Genomic DNA, 12,914 nt, shown 5'->3' on the forward strand with positions numbered 1-12,914 from the left:
GTGTAGGTGCGTGATTGGGTAGGCCCAGTGATGCATTGCTGCCCAGTCCAGAGTTGGTGCTCATCTTGGACCCAATGCTGCCAGGATAGACACCAGAACCAAACTTGTTCCAAAACAGGAGCCAATCCTGAATGGGATGACAGTGAATTTTGGGATACATGCACACTTGCCCTAACCTACCTAACAAAAAATGTCTTTGGGATGCAGAACATCAGTCGCATGTTCAAAGGAAATGCAAGCAGAAAGCAATTCTATTCATATAGTGAGAATGGAGGTGTGAGCCAACAGTGCAGGCCTCTGTGATACCATCATGCTCTGCATTAGGCTTATCACCGTCTGGAAAAGGAAGTGCTGTGAGGTATACGGAAATTACTTCTAACTTGGGAAGACATTGTACTTGAAATTGATTATACTACTTATTACTACTTTGTAAACTGTGGAGGTGAAATAAATATTAGTCTATGTGACTGCAAGGCAGGAGTTCCTTAATTCAGGACTGCACTAGATGTCCACAATGACTGCCAGTTTTTATTCCAATCCAGTATCTTAATCAGAAGCCAGTGGTTGCTGGAGTAAAATCTTTGGGGTTCATTTCAGTTGCCTTGTTAATTCTCAACCTTTACCTGCTTCTTCTTTGGTCCCATTTGCCTTTCTGTGCGTGTTCATTGTGAAGTATCAGTTTTGATAAACATCGTTGTGAAGAAATAAAAGCGAAAATTATAATAGAGAACTATTGTGAGAACAAAAACACTAATAAGCTACAAAATTAAATGTGTTCGGTTTTCAGCAATGAATGGCATCTAATAAACAGATGGTTTGGAATGAAAACCAGCAGTCACAGGGCTAAAGATGGGAACCCCCTGCTACTGAAGTACATCATGAGGTGAGAGCAAATGCCAAGTCTTTTGAGCTCCTCTCCTTGTGTCTCCCAGTGACCGTTAAAACATGAAAGATAACTTTAAAACCACTATGAAAAATCGGGAAGCATCAAAACTAAACCCAGGATTTGCCATTTCAAAGCAAACACATTTCATTGTAAGGATGACGGCAACAATGTTAATTTTTAGGATATCAGCAGTTTCAGGTTTGTTCCAATTATTTACATGATCATACAGTATAATGAAATACGATATGCATTTATCAAGCTTTATAAATGAAGCAATTGTGATATTTCCAAACTCAGGTCTCAATCCAGCTACACTCAATGAATGTTTTGCTGTTTATTTCTTCAAACTGACCGCCTTGATTCTGTACAACTTAACGGTTTTCTGCACTTTCATACACTCCAGATTAAATGATGCACAATTTCATCCTTTCGAGCCTAGAAAACCAAACAACTCAGACTGAAGATATTTATACATTTATATTTTTTATTAAAAAAAGTTATTACAGTTTTTTTTTTTTTTTTTTTTTATTTATACACAACTATTTAAGAGGTTATAATCCTATAAATGGAAGGCATTTGTCTTTGTGACTAGCATGCCCACTACATAATCACAATGCAAAGGAGAAGGTAAAAAGGAAGGGCCAAGGGGTGGTGAATAATCAGCTAGACACAGGACTGGTTTAACGTCCTTTGACTTTTCAAGTATTACACACTAGGTACCAAATACAGTTTTGCTAGTAAAATAACGGCCATTTCCCATGCGGTATTCACTTCTGCTACAGTGTCATCTTAACTCTGAAAAAGCACAACAGAAACTTCAAAGCAAGAAAGAAAAATGAAAGCTGTCACATCCCAGCCCCTCTTACCACATGCAAACGTGTATTAACAATGTGGCCAAGACAGAGAGAACAAATACAGTTTCACTGCTGTGTGGTGTCTCCGCTTTTTATAAAGACTCTAGTTTATAGCTGGGGCTGTTTTTTGGTAATAACGTCACAGTGTAAAAAGGACAGAGTGGTAACAAATAGCTACTACAATAGCAGAGGTGTGAGAAGAACAAAATGGAAAAAGACTTAACTGAATTTTATTGGATTCAGGGAAGCACAAACCTCAGTAATAATTTGGGAAACCTCTTCTACAAGACCAGAAAAGAAAGCAAAAATCAGCAGACTTATTTACTTCTCAAGTCGGTTTAGGAAAACAGAGCTGAACCGACAGAGTAATGACGTAGTATTGGATGTGCTTCTGCTTCCAACAGAAAAGCTGCTTTTGTAACTAATCACTGTGGGATGAAGTACGGCACCTCTGCCAGCATAGCAATACTCCGTCCTGTGTAGAGCAAAAACTAAAAATATTAACATGGCTTAAAGCACATATCACACTTAGTTTCCTTTTTTTGTCTTGTTTTGAAATTTATTAGACATCAGATAGACCAAAAAAAAAAAAAAAAACACTCAATGACAAAACATGAAGTTATTCTTGAATGAAACTCTGCATTGTAAAGTCACCAGATCAAAACTTCATTAAGCCCCCACACTGAAGGACTGTGCATTTACTCTCATTTTGAATACTATATTGCATATATCCAATTTTAATGGCAATTACAGCATATTGCATACTGTTCTGAAACATACCACTTATCAAAAATGTTAAAAACACATTTAGATAGTGAGTTAAATGTGACATGTTTTATCAATTAATTTTCATTCTGCTAAAATGTAATCCACAAGCAGAAATACAGACATGAACATATTCTTTAGCATGAACTACGGAGAGAGAATAAATCATGTTTAATAATTATAAACATTAAAAGGTAAAAAAAGAAGCCCAGTCATTTAGACATTGCCACTTTATGTTTATATTCATTGCTTAAACTATACATACGATAAAATTTAATTATGAGGGAACTGGCTACCACTACTACAAACTTATTTTAAACTGTAGCAGTTCCAGGGCACATTGAAAGGGGTGGATACATCTTTGGAATATATACTTATCTCTTCAAAATATTATCATACCAAAGAAAAAGGAGCATTTCTTTTAAAGCACCACCAGTATATTAACTATCCCAAAATGTGCCATACACCAAAAGTAAGCATTAACATTAGGCAGGTTGACAAGGTCAGCAAGTTAAAAAGACCAGCAGGATTCTCCCCAACATACAGAACACCACATGCTAGGTAACAGTAATCAAGTTGACCACTACATTGTAAGAACTTAACTATCTTTCCAGTAAAGCCACAAGATAGTGTTAATTCAGTAGACAAGCTTTACACGACATTAGTTCTGTGTCATGCCACAAGTAAGAATAGATAATATCAAAAAGGGGAAAGGGTTATGGGGGTAAAAACATGCAAAAGCAAAACAAACTACCATCTGTCTCTCTTACCTGTTTATTCTACACATATATGCATAAACATATAGTTAGTATATATTATATATCACACACTATACTGTATGTGTGCATACAATGTGTGTAAGTTATATATGTATATATAGAACCAATGGTATTTAAGGAAAATACTACATTTTGTTTTCTTTATATCTCTTTGTGGCCTTAACTGATCCAGATAATTAAATCCTGACCTCATATTTAAAATGCATTTCTCAGCAACTGCACATAATTCAACACAAATGCCCTCAGCTCTCTTTATGGCTCGTGGCCAATGAGCAGTATTTGTTTTACCAAATACTTTTAAGTTGATCTTTAAAACCCACATATAAATCAAAGGCTGTTGCTTAAAAGGCCATGGAAACACCATCTGATCTCCACGCATTGAAATGACTTTCCCAAAAAAAAAAAACAAAAAAAAAAAACAACAACAAAACTATCAAAAGATAAAATGTGAGTTGGAGATATCTATGCATATTAATCCAACATAAAAAAAAAAGTCAAGGGACACTAGATAAACAAACAGATAATGTATTCACTAGTTTATTATATACATTTCCTCTATCCAACAAGGTCTGGGGCAGATTAATAAATAGTAAAAACAAACTTTAAAAAAAAAAAAAAAAAAGAACACACTCTTCCTTACATTGTTTGTGATAAACAAATAAGCATACGCAATTGGGGGCACACCTTTTTAATTTTTCCACATAGATCATTAAATTGTCATATATCTTTGGTACGGCCATTTCTGTAACTGCAACTGGTCCAACGTTTTGCACACTAAAGGCTCAAAGAGCCTCTCTCCTGCAAGTGTAACGGTACACAAGACATTAGGTTTTTATGCATTTACTACGAACAAAAGAAAGACATTAATTTTGCTACTGCCCAAAGATGATCCTCCCCCTACCCCCCACACCTCCTCAAACCTTCAGCAGACTGAGACTAGTGAAACAGAGAAAACATGTTCGTAGTCTTAGATAACAGTATATAAAAATATTGACTATGTAAATTACCTCGATGTGTATAGGAGCAACAATTTGCATTTGCCCTCTATTTAAGTATCTTTAAACAGTGCTTAAACGTCAGTGTGTGCAACAGTTTAAGGAACACCACTGGCTTTACTAAGATGTGTATATATTTAAAAATTAAAAAAAGGGCAGAATAGGCTACATGTTATGAAGCAAAGCCTGGTACCTATAATCACCGAAGAAATCTGCACCTCCGCAGACACAACACTGTATTTCCGTTTTGAACACTTTTGTTTGGGCAGTTGCTAGCCCCTTTAATTTTTAGAAGCATATATATATTTTTTAAACCTAAGGCTTTATAGGAAGAAGTTTTTAAAGTCTGCTAGACCCAAGTGTAAAATAAACAACATTTATGACAACATTTTTCTTAACCTCGGATTAATGCAAGGCAAATATTTTAATAGAAATAACTGCAAAGATAAAAGATTTTGCGTGTGTGAAGCGAACAGGCTCCAACTGTTAGGCATGAAACAGCATATTTCAGGGAAGAAAAAAAAACTATTTTCCAATTTTCATTACATAAATTAATTTCAGTTATAAAATGGTAAGAAAAAAAAGACTTCATATAGCAGTAGCCATAATGAAACTACTGGTAACAAATTCTGAATTTCTCTTGATGCACTTTGCTGGTCAAACAGAAGGGAGACTTGATCCCTTGGCTTGTCTACTGAAGCATCCATTTTGTCCTAAAGAGTTCAGTCAAAAAAGATTTAGTGATCACATGCATTCAGGCTATGCAGCTACCAAAGTGGAATGTGAGAATGCTATGGACCTTGGGCTGAGAAATGACCAAGATATAAAGAACATCTAGAAGGTGAGATACACCAACGCTATATCCATAAAAATCCTTGTTTAGTAATAAAAAAAATTGCCTTGTTTAAATATGAATATTATAGTCTGCTGCTCATGGTTAGGAAATTATAGTCTGTTAGGGGTGCCACTGTTTACTACAATTCCATATCCTGTGCCTCATCTTCCGAAAAATCAGACATTGAGCTCTCAGAAGAACTGTCCCCTGCACCTTCCTCTTGTTCTTTTAGGGCTTCCTCTGTTGCATATTTCTGGATGTATTCTAAACAGGAAATAAACAAAAAAAAATCACAGGTTGAGAAGCTTTAAAACTAAAGAAAGATCAGATACAGTACCAAATCAATAAAGCAAGTAGCTTAAACCACATAACACTCTGATTATATGAGTGAGCATATAACCAATAGTTAAGTGCAAGCACACTGATAAATGTAATCTTGCATATATGTGCAATCCTGATGCAGAATGGGCAAAATTATAGATTTAGGTTAGTATTTTACATAGCATTTGTAGGTGATGCCACATGAGCTTGTATGATGATGAGAAAGGGCAGCTGCACAAAACACTTTACACTGACAAGCCTGTCCAGACCACATGCAAGGACTTCAGTCAATAAACCAAGACCTTTATTGGGTGCATTTCTAATTGTTTAAAACTTTGCAAGAAACAATCAAGCAGCAGGCATGTGTTTTGATGGCTTATCACTGGAAAAGAAAGAAATCACTGGCACATCACCTACTTGAATATAGTGAGCACAAGGAAATATTTAAGGCAAGCTGAAGTGCTTCTCAACTTCATTCATGATAAAAGCAGCATATGTTACTCCTTGAGGCCTATCACTTTGAAAGTACCCATGCTTATTATGTACAGACCAGTCTGTACCAGGAAAATGGAGCCACACACACACAAACACATTCTAAAGGAAACATTTATATAAATTGCCTTACTAGAGCACTGGACCACAGTAAACAGGAAAAACGGAATCTATGGCGACTATACAGGTAATGGTCTAAATGTGTCCAACTGGGCTGAGATTTGGTGACTAGGACAGTCACATCATACATCAGTAATCTTTGCCATGCTCCATAAAACTGCTCATGGACCCCAACTGGCATTATTGTCATCTTGAAAATTTATATCATCAGATGCCATATCCCACCAGTTGATTTAGTAGAGCTTTGCACCTCCTCACTTACAATAGTCTAATTATAGATGTAGTATGGGATTTATACGTGGCAACTTGACCATATCTGTATCCCCTTCTTTGAAGTTCTTGATGGATTGTTCTTGATTAAACTTTTTGTTCCCACCTCCAACTGTTATTTGTATCCAGTGATCTACAGTAGAATTGTTGGTCTGTCTTACCTCCATGTCAACGCCACCTTAGCCACTGGCTGCAAACTGAACATTTGTACATTTTCTTTTTAAACTCTCTCCCAATACATATATTCCATATTCTTTGCTACATTAACAGTCTTGCTTAAAAGTTTGTGAAACCACTGCATATAATTATTTACTAGTTAATTCTATGAATACATCAAGGTAATGCTTAGGCGACTCAATGTGTTAAATAATTAACTGAGCTAATGAATGCAATTGCTCCTCTGTAGCACATTGGTTCAGATTTTCCAACAAATACCTCTAAGAAAGTAGGTCAGTTACTCTTCACACAAATCCACCATTCTGCCTCAAATGAAGAAAACATCAAAAAAGGGAACAAACCATTTCAAATAAACTCTGACTACACAAATTATCTGTTAGGCAAACAGTATAAAAACAGAAGGCATTTAAAACAAGCACAACCTTGACAATAAGTAAACATCTACCTAACATTTCACCCAGGACCACAAGGAGAAAAATAAAGGAGGCTGTTTAAAAGGCAATGCTAAAATAACATCCAGAAATCTTCAAGTCTCTCTAGTTGTCCCTGGAGTAGTGATGCATAGATCAACAAGAAGGACCCTGAGCAAAAGCCAGTACACGTGATATTTATGGATATAAATTATGCAATATACTGTTTTAATGAAAACAAGCAGATTAATCTTAATAACAATAGTAACAAAACAAAAAATATATTTACATAACATTTTTTATACACAAAGCAGCACAAAGTGCTTTATAGAGAATTAGAAGCAAATAACACAGCAAAAGCAAAAACTTAACATCTAATCTCCTTGGTGTTAACTCTAAGCATCTCTCAAGCTCGGAATTCTATGTAAATATGGTTATGCCCGAATGTCTCTTAAGTTAGGCTGTTATAATCAGATAGAACCAGAAAGCCCGAACAATACTTTGGATAGCATTCTATTGCTATCTAGTAGTTAATCTAACATAATGCTGCAAAAAAAATCATGCATATTTATATATATTTTGCATGAGTGGGTTGAATATTGATGATAAAGCTAAGCTTCAGAATACATTGTGTGGCAACAAAGTAAAATCATCATTATCAAGTGTAAATACAAGAAAGATGTTAGCCTCCCATGCGCGGTTCACAATGCAGCAACTGTCAATATTAGTGTCAGGAGAAATGTGGAAGTCACTAAGCATTACACTTGGTAGCCTACAAAAAGCACAATGGGCTGCATTGCTTGTGTGGATCAGGCGCTGATATTCTCAAAATAATATAAGAAAAATGCTTCCACTGTCCCATTTGCGATATTGGGCCGTGTGTTTGGTGTTTTTCAAAAATATTACACAAAGGAATAGTACTATATCTGCATCGGTACAGCAATGGACATTAGACATGCCTTTCCTACTGTATTTGTGTTGACATTTTGCTATTTATTTTTATAATTTTGAAAAAATTGACATTTTTGACTCGTTTTTCAGGCGTAAACATAGGAGGCTATTAGTGATACAAGAAGTAAAAAAAAAAATACAAATTTAAAACAAAATGATGCAAATATAGACCAAAGACAAAAATTCACAATGATTAATTATTAGCATTTATGGCTTATCAATTGAAGTAAAATTTAAAAAACTAATAATATATACTTTCACGGCCTCTAAATTCACTTTGAATTGATGTCTGACAAAATTCTTACGGCAAAGTGGAACCATATTTAAGGAGTGTCAACAAAATTCATGTAATTTATGACAGGCTGAAATGTGATTAACAAATTAATACCAACCTTTAATTTTCTGTTTGTACTCTTCTGGTCGATGAAGATACATGGCAGCAGCATCTCCATTGAGAGGGTCTATAGGATTAGGGTATGCAAGCAGCTGGGGCAGGAACGATTCAAAAATATTGGTAAGATCTAAAAGTAAAGAAAGTTTACATTATTTTATGTAGATTCAACCTCAAATGTGTAAAAAATAAAAACAAAAAACAGGAAAACATAGGAAATCTATTAAACAGTGTAAACAAGTCCTTTCTGTGTATATATTTATAAAGAAAATACCATTTTTACATTTAAAAGTCTGCACAAACATAAAATATACTTGTTAGAAAAAGCACATTGTGACAGAAAATATCCTGACTAAACAAATATTTTCAACACGTACCAGTTTAACCTCCTTGGGATTAACTCCAAACATGACTTAGGCAAGACTATCAGTGGTCTCAAACTAGGCTTTACATTTTTTAAATCAGATTTTACTTACCGTAGAGTGCTGTCCATGTCTGATTAATTACATCTAAACAAACTGTTCCTGACCTAAGAAATAAATAAGGCAAAAAAAAAAAAAAAGCTGTAAATGTATTTATTGCCTTTAACAGGGTCAATAAAGTTGATTATTTTCATTAATCTGAACAAGTCTTCTTAGACTGGCTACCTATACTATATGTTCATCCAAAAAGGAGACTTCCTTTGGTATTTGTTACATAAGGATAAACATAAATCAAATTTAAGAACTACTGAAATTACTATTACACAAACTGACTAGACTATAAAGTTAAAATGTAGTTTTGACAATCGATTTTTACTGTGATTTGGCACAAATAAAAGTTGTCAAAATAAGATTCTTATACATAAAAATTAAGCTCTTAATGGAATAAAACGGCTGAAATCTTTTACATTTTATCAGTAACAGCAAGTTATTTTAATCCTATGTAATTATTCAGTATGGACAAGTAAACAATATGGATGCTTGTTCAATTCTCCTCTCATTGCTATTACCATGAACAAACCAACTTAACCTGCCTGTCTTCTATTGAAAGAAAAATCTACAACTACATTTTACAGATACAGTACAGAATTATGAACTTCATCAGATATTTATCTTCATAAGAAAACATACCCATTTATTTTTGCATAACAACAATTTACAATATTACCTCTGAAATAAAAAGCAGTAAAATATACTGCGTTACACTTACGCTTCATCAATGTTGGGGTGGAAAATTTTATTCATGAAGCCTACATAAAACAAAATATAGACGGTTAAAAAGAGCTAACCACCTGATATCCAAATACATTTTTTTTACCTTTTTTTAAATGCAATAAAATAGATTTATTTTTTGTTCTTGGTATAACAAATCATCAATATAACTAACAACACCCAGCTCAATTTTTCCTCTATTTTGTCAGCAACCTGTTAACAACATATTTAGTCAGAAACTGAAAACATAAGGTTTACATAATCAAAATATTACTTTACCATTATCTACTGCATGCCACACAGTGACACACTGTTTAAAGTGAGCATCAAAAAAGTTAATTTGTTTAAATAAAAATAATAATAGTAATAGAAGTAGTAGTAATAATAAAGTTTGTCTTAAGACACTTTGCAACTCATAAGGAAGGACTCTTGATTCTGAGCAAAAGATGCAAAAGGTAAACAATTTGAATCATATCCAGACTAAGCCATTATTAGTAATGTACCTGATACACAAAATATCTGGACTGGTCATCTTAATAGCCCAAGCGAGACTTTGCTTCAATCAATTTTGCCGGAATAAAAACACAACTGACAGGTCTAAAATAAAATATTTGATATTTGCTATATTCTCTAATATAGAATGTACAGGGTGGTCCAGATCTAATTATGCAATTTTCATTTCTATAACTTAAGTTTATTACATAGAGAATTCACAAAAATTCTTTTTGTTACCGATAGATGGCAGCACCTGCCCTGCATTCGGTTATTACAAGATATTTCGAACAATTCTTTTGTCTTGCATTGTTTTCCTGCATTGCATTTGCATAATTAGATCTGGACCACCCTATACTTTAAAGGTCAATGTTTTGTAATCTTGTGGTTTCAAGCTGCCTTACAGAAACCATTGTCAAAGTCAAAGTGAACTTTATTGTCATCTCAACCATATACAAGTATACAGATAGACGAAATTGCGAAGCTCAGGGTCCACAGTGTAACAACAGGACGTGCAAATAATAAATTAAAAAATAGAATTAAATTTTAAATTTAAAATTAAAACACAAACAAGACAAGGCATTGTGCAAAGAGAAGACAAAGAAGTAGCAGCAATATTGATGTGTAAAATATGTAATATAATAAATAAATAACAGATATAGATATAGACATTGACATTTGGTGTTTAGGTATTCTCTGGAATTTTTGTATTTTAAATGTACATCCCTAACAGCCTGGCTAGTAAAGATTTAAAATTGTTGCTTTCACTTGCTCACCAGCACCTATATTTTTTGGTTGCACAATACAATAACCAAAATGTTAATTTGGATAATTCAATTTAGTACTTCAGCAATTTTAAATAAGTTTAAAAGAAAAACTTAATTATTATTACAATCACATTTACCACACTTTGTTTGGCTTAAATCATGAATGTGTGCCAAGGGGCACCACATAATTTCCCATTGGGATTAATTAAAGTATCTATCTATCTATCTATCTATCTACTCTATCTATCTATCTATCAGACAGTTAACTTCTGTATGCCCTCATTATCTTGATTCCTTTAGCTTCAGGTCCCACTGTTAAATTAATTTTAAAAAGAATTTAGCTATTTTTGAGCATCTATAGTTGCACCTTCAAAAACGTTTGAGATTTTTGGGCACCTCTTACAACCGACATACTCCAAATCTAGTAGCAATGGTATTTTTTTTGCAGATAACACACAAACTGCAGTCTTGAATTGTAATAAACATTTGTATTACAAAATGCACTTTCTTTAATTCATTCTGAATTGATAGTTCACCAAACCTGATTACGGGGCTGACAAGTTATGTGATCACAAGTTGAAAAAGCTGAATCAGTTGATTATCACCTTTCTGTTTCACAACAATGCCCCTTGCTCACACTACAAGGGTTGCAAAAGCTGCTCAGCAAAACACTGAATGAAGACGATGCCACAACCACCCATGAATACCACCAGTGGTTTAAAGTACTACATCTGTGGAACATGCTAAGCCAATGTGGAAAACATGCTTGTTTTTACTAGTGTTTATATTAAAAATTCAAGCTCCAAACTTTTGCTCACCCCTTGTAATGCACTTGAAATAATACTACAACATCAAGTCACAACTTTATTCTCCATCTATAACACAAAGGATGATTATTACTTAATACACCCAAGTTGTTAGTCAGAGACATAATTGTATTTTTGTTGACCATATTACACAATTCATTTAATCTTCAACTTAAGTTCAAAATATTCCAGGTGAAATCACATATGTATAAATAAAATCATTTCTTTTTTATTACAAGCATTCCAAGATTAATGTAAAAGATACTTCTTGTTGGGATTCTGTATTATTGTACATATAAGAACTCTCAGCTCAATGAAGACATACAAGGTTTTAAGCATGGTGATCCGTTACCTATATTCTTATTTTATTACATTCCCCTTTGTTATAAGATTTAACATTTCTGCATTTATTATATATACATTTTTTTTAATTGAAAACAATACTGCACTATGAATTAGCAACTTTTCACTCACTGACTAAGCCCAGTAAGTCAAAAAATTGTCCGCTCTAACCTAACTGGATCTGTTGTTGATCTATAATTGGTTACTTCTAAGTAATGCTGCTCATAATGTTAAATCCTTTTATATTTATCCTTACATGCAGAAAAATCTAATCTCCTCAAATGAAAGTTCCTTTAACACAACAATCATGATGATGTCAGTCATTTTCTAAACTGCTTTGTCCTGAACAGGGTTATGGGGATGCTGGAACCTATCTCAGCTACCATGGGGTGCGAGGCAGGAACAAAACCATGTACAGGGCACTAGTCCATCATAGGGCGACTGAATGAACACACACACACACACACACTCCAACCACACACTACGGCCAATATAATATTGCCAATCTGCCTAAATTGCATATCTTTGGACTGTGGGAGAAAACCAGAGCACCTGGAGGAAACCCACACTGACACAGGGCAAACATGCAAACCCCATGCAGGGAGTACCCAGGACGTGAATCCTGGTCTCCATACTGTGAAGCAGCAGCGCTAACATTGCACCACCATGCCCCCACCTTTGATGATGTAGTTTTATATATATAATCCATGTATTCTACTCTAATCTTCATCCTCAGCTGTCATTTCGTGCAAAACAAATGTTATTCTCCTTAATTATTTGCTTAGATTCCATTGTAAATCTTTCTTATATTTTTCCTCTGTTGCTTGGATGTCTTTGAGCAAATAACAATTAACTTTGAAAGTAGTAAATTGTATCAAAATTGAATAATCATGATAATGCTCATTTCCATTACATATTTTCTATTGCCAAATTAAACTGAGTTGTTTATCTTTAAATTAGTATTATTTTTTCCTCAGGCTGGAGCAACTCACATTATTCCAAAGTGTTAAGCATTATTTTGTAATTTCCCAGAGTTTCTTGCAAGTCTCCCTTGCATCTTCTCCCATG

General features: G+C 34.1%; 1 protein-coding gene and 1 long non-coding RNA gene across 2 annotated transcripts in view; one reads left to right on the forward strand and one right to left on the reverse strand.

Moving 5' to 3' along the window:
- Positions 1–1,350: 1,350 nt before the first annotated feature.
- ube2h (ubiquitin-conjugating enzyme E2H (UBC8 homolog, yeast)) overlaps positions 1,351–12,914 on the reverse strand; it is a 90,880-nt gene continuing 79,316 nt past the window's right edge. Inside the window, exons 4-7 of the mRNA XM_028811381.2 lie at positions 9,438–9,477; positions 8,723–8,775; positions 8,248–8,376; positions 1,351–5,378 (exon numbers count right to left, since the gene is read on the reverse strand). Coding sequence (XP_028667214.1) covers positions 5,254–5,378; positions 8,248–8,376; positions 8,723–8,775; positions 9,438–9,477 — 347 coding nt within the window. The 3' untranslated portion in view covers positions 1,351–5,253. The remainder of the gene's footprint in view (positions 5,379–8,247; positions 8,377–8,722; positions 8,776–9,437; positions 9,478–12,914) is intronic.
- LOC127526867 (uncharacterized) lies at positions 9,484–11,087 on the forward strand. Its single transcript, XR_007934296.1, has 3 exons — positions 9,484–9,773; positions 9,804–10,034; positions 10,961–11,087. It is a non-coding gene; the product is annotated as an uncharacterized LOC127526867 (long non-coding RNA).

Source organism: Erpetoichthys calabaricus, chromosome 1 (genome assembly GCF_900747795.2).
Source record: "Erpetoichthys calabaricus chromosome 1, fErpCal1.3, whole genome shotgun sequence".
Classification (NCBI taxonomy): Eukaryota; Metazoa; Chordata; class Cladistia; order Polypteriformes; family Polypteridae; genus Erpetoichthys; species Erpetoichthys calabaricus.